The sequence below is a fragment of the Dromiciops gliroides genome, chromosome 1 (genome assembly GCF_019393635.1).
Source record: "Dromiciops gliroides isolate mDroGli1 chromosome 1, mDroGli1.pri, whole genome shotgun sequence".
NCBI lineage: Eukaryota > Metazoa > Chordata > Mammalia > Microbiotheria > Microbiotheriidae > Dromiciops > Dromiciops gliroides.
Window position 1 is genome coordinate 167,823,543 of NC_057861.1, and position 13,664 is coordinate 167,837,206.

General features: G+C 40.7%; 2 protein-coding genes and 1 long non-coding RNA gene across 3 annotated transcripts in view; 2 read left to right on the forward strand and 1 right to left on the reverse strand.

Annotated features, from left to right (window-relative positions):
• The window catches only part of LOC122742135, a 109,537-nt gene extending 106,843 nt beyond the window's left edge, over positions 1–2,694 (forward strand). Inside the window, exon 3 of the long non-coding RNA XR_006354899.1 lies at positions 2,335–2,694. This is a non-coding gene — a long non-coding RNA (uncharacterized LOC122742135). The remainder of the gene's footprint in view (positions 1–2,334) is intronic.
• CAGE1 (cancer antigen 1) overlaps positions 1–4,615 on the reverse strand; it is an 87,327-nt gene extending 82,712 nt beyond the window's left edge. The window contains exon 1 of the mRNA XM_043986154.1: positions 4,300–4,615. Coding sequence (XP_043842089.1) covers positions 4,300–4,321 — 22 coding nt within the window. The 5' untranslated portion in view covers positions 4,322–4,615. The remainder of the gene's footprint in view (positions 1–4,299) is intronic.
• Positions 4,616–4,704: 89 nt separating this feature from the next.
• Positions 4,705–13,664, forward strand: part of RIOK1 (RIO kinase 1) — a 36,203-nt gene continuing 27,243 nt past the window's right edge. The window contains exons 1-4 of the mRNA XM_043986165.1: positions 4,705–5,209; positions 6,460–6,655; positions 12,311–12,401; positions 13,084–13,153. Of these exons, the coding sequence (XP_043842100.1) occupies positions 5,139–5,209; positions 6,460–6,655; positions 12,311–12,401; positions 13,084–13,153 (428 nt within the window). The 5' untranslated portion in view covers positions 4,705–5,138. The remainder of the gene's footprint in view (positions 5,210–6,459; positions 6,656–12,310; positions 12,402–13,083; positions 13,154–13,664) is intronic.

The window sequence follows — 13,664 nt, forward strand, 5'->3', positions numbered from 1 at the left end:
CAACTTTATAGGCACTGTACTCCAGCCAAACATTGCTACTGTCTGTTCCTACCTCTCCAAACACTAACTTCCCATAGTCCTCAACTTTGCTAAAGCTATTCCCTGCTCCTAGAAAGGATACCTGACATGCCACCTCTAGTTTCTCACTTCTCCCCTTTACCCCCAAGCATCCACAGTACTTGGTTGGCACTTCTCTTAGGCATTTAATTAAATTACAGTATCCTATCAAGTATTTGTGCAGGTATCTTATTTAAATGTTTTATTGATGTTTACTGGTTAGTGGACTCCATGAGGCAGAAGCTGTTTTCATTTAGTCTTTTTCTCTACCCTAGCACCTTGCATAAGTATTCTGATCAAATGAGATACATCAGCAAACATTTATCATGCTTCTACAACATGCCAAGCACTGTGCTAGACACTAGGAATATAAAGATAATGCCCCCAACCAAAAAAAAGCGGAAAAAAATAAACAAATGAAACAATTCTGCTTTCAAGGACCGTACATTCTTTCAGGGGAGACAATATGTACAAATATAAGTATATACTGGACATACATACAGAAGAAACATAAAATAAACACAGGTTATTTAAATACAAGGGAGGGCAATAGAAGTTGGTGGGGTAGCAGAATCAGAAAAGGCTTTGTGCAGAAGGTGGTGCTTGAGTTATGTCTTGATGGAAGTGAGGGCAAAGTAAGGATGGAGTACTTTCCAGGTGGAAAGTCAATGCAAAGGCACAGAGATGGGAACTGGAGTACCACGTGTGATGAACAGACAGAAGGCCAGTTTAGCTGTACCTTGCCAAAAGGGTGAAGATAAATGAATTCTGTTTTGGACATGATGAAGATATTTAAAGGACATTCCTTTGGAAACATCCAATAGGCAATTGGTGATTCCCAACTAGACCTCAGGAGAAAAACTACTGCTGCTTGATGTATAGATCCAGGAGTCAATCAATCAGTCAATCAACCAATCAACATTTATTAAGCCCCTACTATATGCCAGACACTGGATAAGAAAAGAGGCAAAACAGTCCCTGCCCTCATGGACTTACAATCTAATGGGAGAAACAACAAATATGCAAAGCAAGCTATGTATAGGTGTCAGAACCCCCATGACAAAACTACTCCCCTTTTTTCACTCATTTCTTTTCTTACTATTAGGAGACACCTTATTTTTTAGAGTGAAGGCCCATCAAGAGATCTATGCCCTGAGCTTGGCATAACAACAATACTTGGTGCTCACCCTCTTATGAACTCAGATGTAGCTAAATCACAAAATTGGCTCAAATCAGGTCCTACTAGGTGCTTCCCAAGCTCGGACAGGGACCTGCCTGAGCCATATTCTGGTCATGAAGCCCCACTATTAATAGACTTTTTGTCACTAGGCAAACTTGCCTCATTGTTGCTGTTATAACTCACTGCCTGGTTCTTTGTCTAGCCACAACTATATGTACCAAGACTTAGCCTTGATGCCTTGGGTCTCCTTGGGCTTAGAAGAGACCCCAGCATGCATGTCTAGTTTCCCTTCTCCAACACAAGAAGGCTTTTTGCCTGTAACCTCTGTGAGCTTTGTTTTTATTTTATTTTATTCCTTTCCTCAGAGTTAACAGTTGGTGTACAAGCTCTGGGAGCTCTTTGGTATTTTTAGAGTTAACAATTGGTGCATAACCTCTGTGGTTCTTTGGTCATGTTTTTCAGATTTTAAACAGGCTAACTAGGAAACAAATAACGGGAGGCACTGGAATTAAGAGTTGAGGAAGGCTTCTTATAAGAGGTGTGATTTTAGTTGGGTCTTAAAGGAAGTCAGGGAGGTCAGGAGTTTCTTGTTTGTGGAACAGCCAAGAGGCCCATGTCACTGGATCAAAGCTACATGGTGGGGGGTAAGGTGTGAGAAGACTGGAAAAGTTAGAGTAGGCTAGGTTATGAGGGTTTTGAATGTCGAAAAGAGTATTTTGTATTTGCTCCTGGAGGTAATAGGAAGACACTGGAGTTTATTCAGTTGGGGGTTGGGGTGGGGTGACCCTCGAGATAAAGAATTTCACATTGGTAGCTGAATGCAGAATGGACTGGTGCAGGGAGACGCTGGAGGCAGGCAGACCCACCAGCACACTAGTGCAGTAAACAAGGTCTGAGGTGATGAGGGCCTGCACCAGAGGGGTGGCAGTCAGAGGAGAGAAGGGGGCATATTTGGGAGATGTTGTGAAGGTGCAATCAGCCGGCCTTGGCAACAACTTGGACATGGAGGGTGAGAAATAGTGAGGAATACAGGATGATTCCTAGGCTGGGTGAAGAGACCCCACGAACTTGTGTTTTTGTGTTATCTTATTTTCCAGAGATGAAGGCCCCCTTGAACTGTGATTTTTTGCAAATGAACTTTATTAAACTCTCAGTGTGCCTTTGAAGCTGAGTCAGCTACAAACCTCTCCAGCCAGTCTAGCCCAAAATGATAAACTGTGCAGCTGGGACCCTTTCAGATAAGCAGAAAATCCTTTCTTCACGGTCTGGCAGTTCCAAGAAGATGGGCTTCTGCTCTCCTGCTCTCTCTTGCTCTTCCTCCTCCTCCTGCTCTCTTTCTCCTCCCAAGACACTCCCATTTAGGAGGGGATTGCCTTTCTCTCCTTCCATGAAACCTCCCCTTTTGGCTGTAATGCTTAAACACCCAAGGCCATGCCTGCATTGCTGGCCTCTTTTATACTATGTACAAGGGGGGACCCAGAATGAATCTTTCTGCCTTCTCTTGTAATAAAATAAGTCATTACTAAAGTCTTTTGAGGGTGTGACTATTGATTAACAGTTGTGAGCCTGAGGGAGTGGGAAGAAGATATTGCCCTCTCTAGTAATGTGGAAGGTAGGAAGAGGGAGGACAGCTAAGTGGCACGGTAGATGAGAGTGCTAGGCCTGCCAGTCAGGAACTCATCTTCATGAGTTCAAATCCAGCCTCAGACAATTACTACTTGTTTAATCCTGGGCAAGTCACTTAATTATTTTTGCCTCAATTTCCTCATCTGCAAAATGAGCTGCAGAAGGAAATAGCAAACCACTCCAATATCTTTGCCCAAATGGGGTCACAAAGAATTGGCTAGGACTGAACATCCAAGGAGGGCAGTTTCTTTGGGGGGGTGGGGGAAATGAGTTTCCTTTCGGGTGCATTGAGTTTAAAATGTCTACTGGAATCTAGTTTGAGATGTCTGAAAGGCAGTTGTAAATGCAAGATTGGAGATCAACAGGGAGATTTGGGTAGGATAGATTTGAGAATCATCAGCATAGAAATTGTAATTAAATCCATGGAACAGATGAGAGCTCCAATAATTAAGCCCATGAGAATTGATGATGTCACCAAACAAGAGAAAAAGGCCAAGGCCCTTCATTACCACAGTTGGGGGTATACCCACTTTTCAGAATTTGGAAATAGCTGATAATCCAGCAAAGGAAACGGAGAAGAGGTCCGATGGGGAACAAGTAAGAGAACGGGGAGGAAGCAGTGCCAGGAAAACGAAGAGAGGAGAGTGTATATAGGAATACACGAGGGTCCATGCACTGAAGTGCATCTGACAGATCGAGAAGCATGAAGAGCTCTGCAGAGAACGTCAGAGTTAACCCTGGCAGCTTTGAAGAGAACAGCTTTGATCGGGTGATAGAGGTCCAAAATGAGATTGCAAAAGGTGAAATAATAGATGTAAAGCACTCAGCACCCCCAAACGTGTATAACTGTGAGTTGTATGATCAAAGCTTGTTGAATTTTTAAAGTGTTCTAACAATTTTGCTTGAGGACTCAAATTTTTAATTACCTTCAGTATTTGTCCCATTTTTATTAGTGTAAACATGCAAGCAAACACACACACAACCCCTATACAGCCTGACCAAAACTCTTAAAAAAACCCCCAAACTATAGAGCCCAAGTTAGACTAACTTCCCCCCACCATTTTGTTTCCTTTTTTTATTCTTTGAGCTTTAGTAACACAGTACCACACCCTCTTTTTTTTTTTACCGCCTAGATACCTGAATTCATTTACTCCAACGCTCTTTTTTAAAAAAATCTAAATGTTATATTAATGCTCTTAAAAAACAAAACCAAATATGCCATTCTTTCCCACCTAATTCTCCCCCATCCCCCAATTACCTTCCCGGTAAACAAAGTACAGTTAATTAAAAAAAAAGCCAACAAAATCAGCCCTATGGGACAACTTGTAGTATACCGCATTCCGCAGCTGTAGCACACCACCCCTTTTCGGAGAGGCAAAATTCATTCCTGCTCTTTTTTTAAGATAGAAGAGTTAAAGAGGTGGCTCAGCACTTACAGGAAAACACTAGAAGATTCATCGCTTTCTTTAACAGTATTGTTTTTCATTTTTCAAAGCTGTTTCACATTTCTCTTTTGTTGGTCACCAAAGCCCCCCAACAGTTTTTAAAAATGCTCATGTGCTCACTTTCGGGCTCCATTGAGCGTTCCTGGGTCTGCGGCCCGGGTCTAGTGCTTCGTTCCTCCCGCACCGCCTTCCGTGTGGGGGAAGAGAGAAGTGGGACCTTTTTCCCCCCACAGCTGGCTTTGGAGAATGAAGGCAGTTAGGACCCCGGCAGAATGAAGATTCCACTGTTGTGACATCTGCCCGCGTTTAGCCAATCCCCAAGGAGAGAACGTGCCTTACGCGTTCTCTCTCGTCTCTGCCCCTCTCTCCACGTGTCTCCCAAGTCCAGGGCGTGGATAGGTTGCAGTGGTAGAGAAAGGGGGTGGAGCAAACGGCCGGGCTTGAATGTTTAGGGATATTCCTCACGTGCTTCTTTATCTACGGTTGCCGTTGTGACTGGAGTAGCTAAATTCCGGATCTGTTACCATTTGCCCCAGAGCTGGACTTTGTTAAAGGTGTTGCCGTTTATCTTGGCTATTTTTAGCCAACCAGTGGCGTCGCTTTGGGGGGGGCTGTGTTGTTTGTCCCTTTCGGCTCACCGTACTTGGTGAGTTCCAGCCCTTCTGCTCTACGTTGAGACGACATGGCCAGGGCGGAAGAGTAGCGTGAACCGGCAACCACGCGGTGTACCCGGGAAGTGGAGGAACCAGGGAGCCCAGAGCAGCTACAGCCTCCCTTCCCACCCCCCCGACATATCCAGGCCTGGTGGGCGAGCACATCTTGCTTCCGCCATGAACTACCGGGAGCAGCTCATGAGCCGGGCTGTCCCGGGGCAGTTCGATGATGCTGACTCCTCAGACAGGTAAGAGATCCATGCGGCGTGCGTGGTGCTTTGGCAGAGCGACCGCTCTGTCTCCTTCCCCTCCCTCTCCCCGCCCCTTGTCTGCAGCCACTGTAAGTAGCTACTTGCAGCCGTGGCACTCAGCCATTCTTCGAGCTCTTTCAGAGCTTAGTATCCTGAAAACTTACACTCTTATGTGTTTGGGATCAGGTAGTGTCTTTGTGATCAGAGCACATTTCAAGTGTTTCACTGAGTTAATTTTATTTTAACTAACTTTCTTCGATGAGCAAAAATCTGTTTTTTCTCTTTTATCATTTACCCCAGCCCTACCCCCCAACAAAATAAATACGCCTAATCAAGCAAAACAACTGCCTGACTTGGACTTATCCAGAAAATGCAAGGTGTCCCAAAAGTCTTCCTGCAATTTTAAAACTGCAGGAAGACTTAGGGGCATCCTGTATAGTCACTCATTTTGCACCCTGAGTCCATCCCCTCTCTCTCAGATGGGGGTGGGGGTGGGGTGGTTAGCACATTTCATTATGAGTCCTCTGGCATTGTTTCATCTTTTTTTTTTTTTTTGGCTTGGTCTTTGTGTGTCATTTTCTTTCTTTTTTCTTTTTGATGGGGCAGTTGGGGTTAAGTGACTTGCCCAGGGTCACACAGCTAGTAAGTGTCAAGTGTCTGAGGTCAGATTTGAACTCAGGTCCTCCTGAATCCCAGGGCCGGTGCTCTATCCACTACACTCACTACGTAGCTGCTCCTTTGTGTGTCTTTTTCAAAGGCTACATTGATATTTCGTTGATATGCATAGGATTGAAATGTTGTCATAAGCATAATAGTATATACATTCATCCAAATGTCTCAAAATGTAGTATTTTGTGCCGTTTATTGAACATGGTTTCTTTTTTTTTTTTTGAATTTCACTTAACAGCACATCTTTTTTTTCTTTCACCTACCTCCATGGGGAAAAATCCGCAGAACCCTTGTGATAAATATCCATAGTGAAACAAAATAAATCTTTTCCTTGGCCGTGTCCAAAGAATATATTTCTTAATCTGCACCCTGAGTTAAGTTTGTATTTTTTTTTAATTTAAAGTTTAGTTATTTTTTTAAAAAGTTAACTTTGGTTAAGCTTTTTTTCCTTTGGATAAAAATGTCTCTTGTTCAGTGAAAGTACAAATGCATTAAATTCTCTGGGTACACACCTGTGACATTTGTGTCATGTTACCTTAGATTGTATGTAACACTTCCTGAAAAATTACTGTTTTTAGTGGAAGTGTGGCCAGCGTGGAACTGAGCAAAGTGGAGGAAGCTGCATCTAAAAATTCTCACCAGACTTGGAATGAGGTTGATGAAGAAATTCAGGAAGATGATTATGAGGATTATGAAGATGATGATGATTGGGACTGGGATGATGAAGCTGGGAAACTTACTAAGGGCTCTTCAACTGGAGGGAGTAACCCACAGGTATTTTATAAATGAATTTTTCATACCTTTCTAGTGTGTTACCTCTTTCCTCTTTATACTACTATATCTACTGTAGTATACTACTATAGTATATCTACTATATCTACTACCTTACTACTATATCTTTTCATATGTACTGTATTGCTCTAAAACAAAATCAATTCACTTTTTTTCTGTCATGGTTCACTTTGGCTGTCAGCTGAGGTCCATGGACCCTTTTTCAGAATTATGTTTTGTTGCCTACAATCATACTTCTAGAAAATGATTGATTTCAGTTAAAGATTAGTAAAAATAAAGATGTGATTTTCTTCCCATCCAAATTCACTGACCCTCTGAAATGTAGATTCTGCTCTAGAGCTTAATAGCTAGAAAAGATTTTCTTTGAACGACCTTCCCTTCTTGCTAGTTCATTTTTCTCTGTTTCTGTATTTTGTTTTTTAATATTCCATCCATTTCCAAATATAGCCTTGCCTTGAAACAAAGAAAAGGGGGAAAAATAGTTCAGCAAAACCAACTCATTCACAGTGTATGATAGAATATGCAAGTTTTCACACCCACAGCTCCCTACCTTTCCCACACTGTTCGATTTTTATTCTGGGTTTTGAAAGATGAAGTGATATGCATGTTGGGTCATAGATTCTAGAACTGGAAGAGACCTCAGAGACCATCTAGAATAGACTTCTTGTTTTATACGAAGTCAAGGGCTTACCCAAGGTCACTGAAACAGTAAAACTAGGGGTGGAATTTGAAGTTGGATGTTCTTGCTGCTGGACCACACTGCCTCCATTTATGGCGTGTAGTGGTGAGGGCCTAGAAAAATAAGGGATTCCTTCATATACTTAATTTTTCTAAGGTAAAATCAAACATTTATGGCGCTATGAAAGAAGAACTTAACAAATAATCTAAAAATATATTATTTGCAGAGGCGGAGAACTAAAATGGAATGTTTTTTCCCCTTCTTTTATCCTTTGTGAGAAGAGATGGCCCTCTGGTAATTAAGGAGAGAAGCTTGGAAATCAGTTTACATAAAAAGTATAAATAAAAATTAAAAGTAAGATTTTTATAGCAGAGTAGAAAAAACCAATCTTATCTCTGCAGTGTGGTATAAAAGAAAGAGGTCAAGAATTGGAGTTGGCAGAGACTTGGGGTAGAATACTGCTCCTGTGTACATGGGAAAGGTCCATAACCTTTCTCTGAGCCTCAGTTTTGTCATCTGTGAAGTGGAAATCATTCCTGTAGTACATACCTTATAACATTTTTGGGAAGGCCAGATGTAATGGTGTATGTGTGTGTGTACATGCATTATATGTATGTAATAGAAATGATTTTTATTTGCGTGTGTGTGTATAAATGTATATTTGTTGAATCTTAAAAATGCTATGTAAATGTTGGGTATAAAAATAATAACTTGGCTTAAGCAGAGTTGAGTGCTTAACCAGAATAATTTATTGTTATACTTGTGGTTACAGTTGATAAGTTTGTATTTACATTTGTCAATTGTAGAAGTTTCGAGCCAAAAAACTCTCCTCTTGAACTTTATTCTCTGTTTATTTGTGATTTATATATTCCATGTAATGTTTTTCCCCTTCAGGATATTGTTTCCTTCCCTTTTTATTGGATACTTAGTAAGCTAACTTCGTAAGCACCAAGGAAATAGAGGAAGGTTGAAATGGTCTCTGTCCTCTGGGAGCTCACATTCCAATGGCTGAGACGTATCCCCACTAGTCATACGTAATGTTTTTCCTCTTCAGGTCATTGTTTCTTTTCATTTTTTTTTGTTTTGTTTTGTTTTTGGCGGGGCTATGGGGGTTAAGTGACTTGCCCAGGGTCACACAACTAGTAAGTGTCAAGTGTCTGAGGCGGAATTTGAATTCAGGTACTCCTGACTCCAGGGCTGGTGCTTTATCTACTGTGCCACCTAGCTGCCCCTTCCTTTCATTTTTATTGGGTAGTTAATCAGTTAGTAAGCACTTATTAAGTGCTTTCTGTATAGAAGATACTGGGAGGAAACAAAGGAAGGGAAAACTAGTCCCTCTCCTGTAGGATCTTATATTCTAATAACTAAGACAATATTAATAGGTACACACAATATATATATATAGATATAGATATAGATATATATAGATATATAGATATATATATATATAGAGAGAGAGAGAGAGAGAGAGAGAGAAGATGGGAGACAATCTGACTAAGGAAGATATTAGCATCCTGTGAGAGATGGGGAAAGAGCTTTTGCAGGAGGTGAGATTTGAGTTGTCTTTGTTTAGTTTTTGATGAGGCAATTAGAGTTTAAGTGACTTGCCCAGGGTCACACAGCTAGTAAGTGTCAAGTGTCTGGGGTCAGATTTGAACTCAGGTCCTCCTGATTCCAGGGCCGGTGCTCTATCCAGTGCGCCACCTAGCTGCCCCGAGTTGAGTCTTAAAGGAAAATCCAGGGGAACTAAGAGGTGAGGTGAGGGGGTAGAAGCCAGTACAGAAAGCAGAGATGAAAATAGAAATGCAAATGGGCCAGTGTTGTGTCACTGAGGAAGAAGGCAGGCTTATGAAGAGTTGTTTGTTCCTGGATTCTGAAAGCCAGAGGCAGTCATTGAACAGGGGATGGATGTGGTCATATCTACGCTTCAGCCGAATCACCTGGGCAGCCGAGTGGAGGATGCATTGGGATGGGGAGAGACTTGAGGCATGCAGATTCATTAAAAAGGATATTGCAGAAGTGTAGGAGAGGTGATGAAGGCCTGAACTAGGGTTATCGTTGTGAGTGGAGAAAGTGGAACGTCTGAGAGATTTTGAAGGTAGAAGTGACGAGATTTGACAACAGATTGTGTTGCAGAGGTGTACTAAAGTAAAGAGCATGTTTGGAATTGAGAGATTGGGTGGTGCCCTTAACAGTAACAGGGGAATTTGAAGAAGGGGTTTTGGGGGGTTGTGGGGAGGCAAATGTCTTCTCTTTTGATTATGTTGACATTGAGATACCTACAGGACATCAAGTTCTAAGTGTCCAAGATGCAATTAGTGATGAGGGTCTATAGCTTATGAGGGAGGCTGGGCCCGACATAGGTGTGTTGGGGAATCATCCACATAGAGATAATTAGATGTGTGAAGGCTGATAGCTCACCAAGACTGACACTATAGGAGAAAAAAAAAAGAGGGCCAGTGATTGAGCTTTGGAACAGAGCCCACAGTTAGTGGGCATGACTTAGAAAAAGAACCAGAGGAGGAGCCAGACAATGAATTTATAGGAAAACCATGAGAGAGCAGTGCCATAAACATCCAGAAGGGAGAGAGAGTGTACAAGGTGGAGGTCATCACCATGTCAGATTCTACAGAGAGATCTAGAAGAATGAGATTTGGCAATTATGAACTCAGTGATAACTTTGAAGAGGGCAGCTTCAGTTGAATGATGACAGAATAACTAGCATCCACATAGTTTTAAGGTTTGCAAAATGCTTTATGTACATTATGCCATTTACTCCTCTCAACTCTATGAGGTAGGTCATTTACTCTTATCACCATTTATAAAAGAGGAAACTGATGCCAAAAGAGGTTAAAAGACCTGCCTCGGGTCACACAACTAGTCAGTGTCAGAGTTCAGAAGCCAGGTTGTATAGGGAGGGATTAGAAGAGAAATGAGAGGAGAGGATTGTGAAGAGAGATGCAGGACGATAGCTAGAGGAATGGATTGTGATGCATTTTTTTTCCCTTAAAGCATGAGAACAGAAGTATGTCTGTAGCCAGCAGAGGCGCAGCTAGTAGATTGGGATGGGGAAGGATGGGAGGGAAAGGAAGGTTAACAATGGGCTCATTCTGCTGGAGAAGACAGGAGGGGTTGAGGTCAAGAGTGCCCATAGAAGAGTTGGCCTTGGCAAGGAACAAGGCCTTAGTGAAGGAGGAACTAGTTAAAGGAGATGCTGAATGATGTTAGATGAGGTGGAGGGCAAAAGGGGAAGCTCTTGGTAAATGGCCTCAGTTTTTTGGTGGTGTTGGAGGGTTGAGGGGAGATGAGGTCTGGAAAAGTTGCCGTGGAAAGTGGAATAGTGAGTGAATTAGGGAGGCGTGGAATTTTGTTTTGCTGCAGGGAAGGCCCAGTCGAGATTATATAACAAATTTGTAGCAAGTCCAGTCAGCACAGATTTCATGCTCTGCTCCAGATCCATTTGGCAGCATGTGAATAGGAGGAAAGGAAATGAATGACGGGAGTGATCCAGTGGTGCACTTTGGTAAGCCATGAACCTTACTTAGTGAATAGTAGAGGCAGAGTATGGAAGTAGCAGTGGGAAGCAAGGAATATTCCTGCTTTTAGTTTAAGTAATTAAGGGTTGCATTGCTTTATTTGTATATCACATCTCTTTATTCATTCCATCCCCCACCCCTCATCCCAGATATAATCTTAGTTCTGAGTAAGTGGTCTGCTGTACACAGATAGCTGATTCAAGGATAATTCCCACTGAACGACACATCTTTTCCTCTCTGCTAAAAGGCCCATTTTATTTTTTTGGTGTTATTTGGTACTTGCCATATCTAGTACCTATTGCTTTTCTTTCCACCAAAGAATGTATTTGTGGACATAGAGGCATAAGGTTTCTGTGTAGTCTTTAAGTCTCTATCCTCTCATTTTTTTCCCCATATTTCTCCCCAGCCTCACCTTTTCTCATTTTTGTTAAGTCATCAAATAGTCATGGTAATATTTTCACAGGTGTCTTTTGCAGCTAGTTTACATTAGTAATGCAATACATGATGACCAGATGTCCCATGAAAATTTGGCTATATGCTAAAATCTACTCTGCCAGCTCCTTTGACTTGGCAAGGAATACCAATGATCCCTCTTTCCACTTAGCTGTAATTTCTTCCTTTCTTCTAGTTTTGTTTATAGCAAGAATATAAAAATTGATATGAGAAGAAAGTGAGATGGGTTGGTCACAAAGTGAAAGCAAAAGATAACAAATGGGTGAACAACGAAAATATTTCACTGGTACTCTAATGTTGAAAGAAAGCAAGAAAGGCCTTTGGCCTGGTGAGATAACACCCTGTGGTTAACTTTTAGGTGAACATGGATAAGACTTTCACAGGGTAGGTAGTCATCAATAGGTTGTGATCAGCATTGATGGAAGTAGCTCCTGAATTGCTGAGGTCATAGATCCATTTGTATATTTACTATACTAGACTATTTAGTGAACTTCCCTCAGGAAAGATGAGATGGCAGAAAACCAGTTTTGCTTGAGAATTTCAGAAAAGATTTACTGAGGGAGAAGGTTGAAGCATTTAGCATAGCCCTGAACTAGGTGGGATTATATAAAATGGTGTTTTCCCAGATGCCCTCTGTCTAATGAGTGCTAGCATTAAGTTGATCCATCTTTGTGTCATTTGGGATAAAAGATCATTTCTAAAAATTTAGATGGATAAGCCCATCAAGTTAGAAAAACTTACTGAAATTGAACTCTTAACTCCTTCATGGTAATCAGGAACTTAATATAATATGGACAGATAAAAGCCTCTGATCATCTAGTTTTAACCTCTTTTCTCATTTTTAAAAAAATCTTAAGAAAAGTTCACTGATGGTTCACTACCCTTTATATATAATCACAAAATGTAAGTCCTAATAATTGAATATTCCGCTCTACTTGTGTTATGAGCAAGTTTTTACATCTCTTCCAGGCTAACCGACAGACCAGCCACTTCAACTCAGCAAAAATGTCAACTCCAGCAGACAAGGCCTTAAGAAAATTTGAGAATAAAATTAATTTAGGTGAGTTTGTAAATGTCCAAGAGATGAACTCAAGTGATACTAACTGCCTACAGAGAAGTAAGACTTGAATTATAATTAAGGACAGCCAGAAAAAAATTTTCTCCCCTTTTTCCATTTACTCGGTTATAATAGAAATATATGTAGTTTCGAAATAATAAAGCTTCACATATTCTAATTAGTCTGTGCATGTAAAAGTCTCTGATTTAATGGAGTAATAAGAGTCTAACCTTTGCAGCTATATTGAGAATGTTAGAACGCAGTTTTTATTATCTTTCATGCTTGCTTTTCCTCAAACATTAGGCTCATTAGCAGTATTTAACTAAACATTGCAAACTCTTAACTGGCTCAGTTGCTGACTGGATTCTTGGATTGTTCCTGTATCTTTGAAAAAATGCCATATGATCTTGCTTATCTCTTGAAAATAGATTGATAGAGCTTCCTTTGGTTTTAGCATTGAATGGGAGTTGAAGTTCTCCCTAGAAATCAGACTTATATTAATTCATATTTATATTTGTAGCCTAATTTGAAGCAGTTGCAGTTTAATGATACAGATATGATCATTGGCTAGGATATCTTGGATTGTTTGACCAGTTTCAGATACAGGGACAAAACAGAAAAGTCAGCTGGTTTTCTTTTCCTAAATTAAAACTTTTTTTGTGCTCAATTCTCATTTTTCTTTTAGATAAACTTAATCTGGCTGATTCTGTTATAAATAAAGTCACTGAAAAGACTAGACAAAAGGAGGCTGATATGTAAGTAATACTTTGAGAACTTTGTAATTTATTGTTATAGATTTAAGTTTTTGAGTTTTTGAAACTCCTTCCTTTCATTGGCTATTGGAGGATCATCCATCTTCCTTCTCATCTTTTCCCTCCCACTAGAATTTATTGTTTAATTACAAGATAAGACTCTACTTTTCACATTCTTCTTCATGTTATCTTGTCAACATAGCCTACCCTGGTGTTATGTGTAAAAATCTTTGTATAGATATTGATGTCAGAATAACTCATACTGTTATTTTATACAAGTAGGAAGAACTATTAGCACATTCATCAGTTAGCATGTTTTTTGTAGTACTGTTATGGAGGATATGACCTTACTATCTTTTTTTTTTTTTTTTTGTGGGGCAGTGAGGGTTAAGTGACTTGCCCAAGGCAAGATAGTAAATGTCAAGTGTCTGAGGCTGAATTTGAACTCAGGTCCTCCTGAATCCAGGGCTGGTGCTTTATCTACTGTGCCACTTAGCTGCCCCCTGACCTTAGT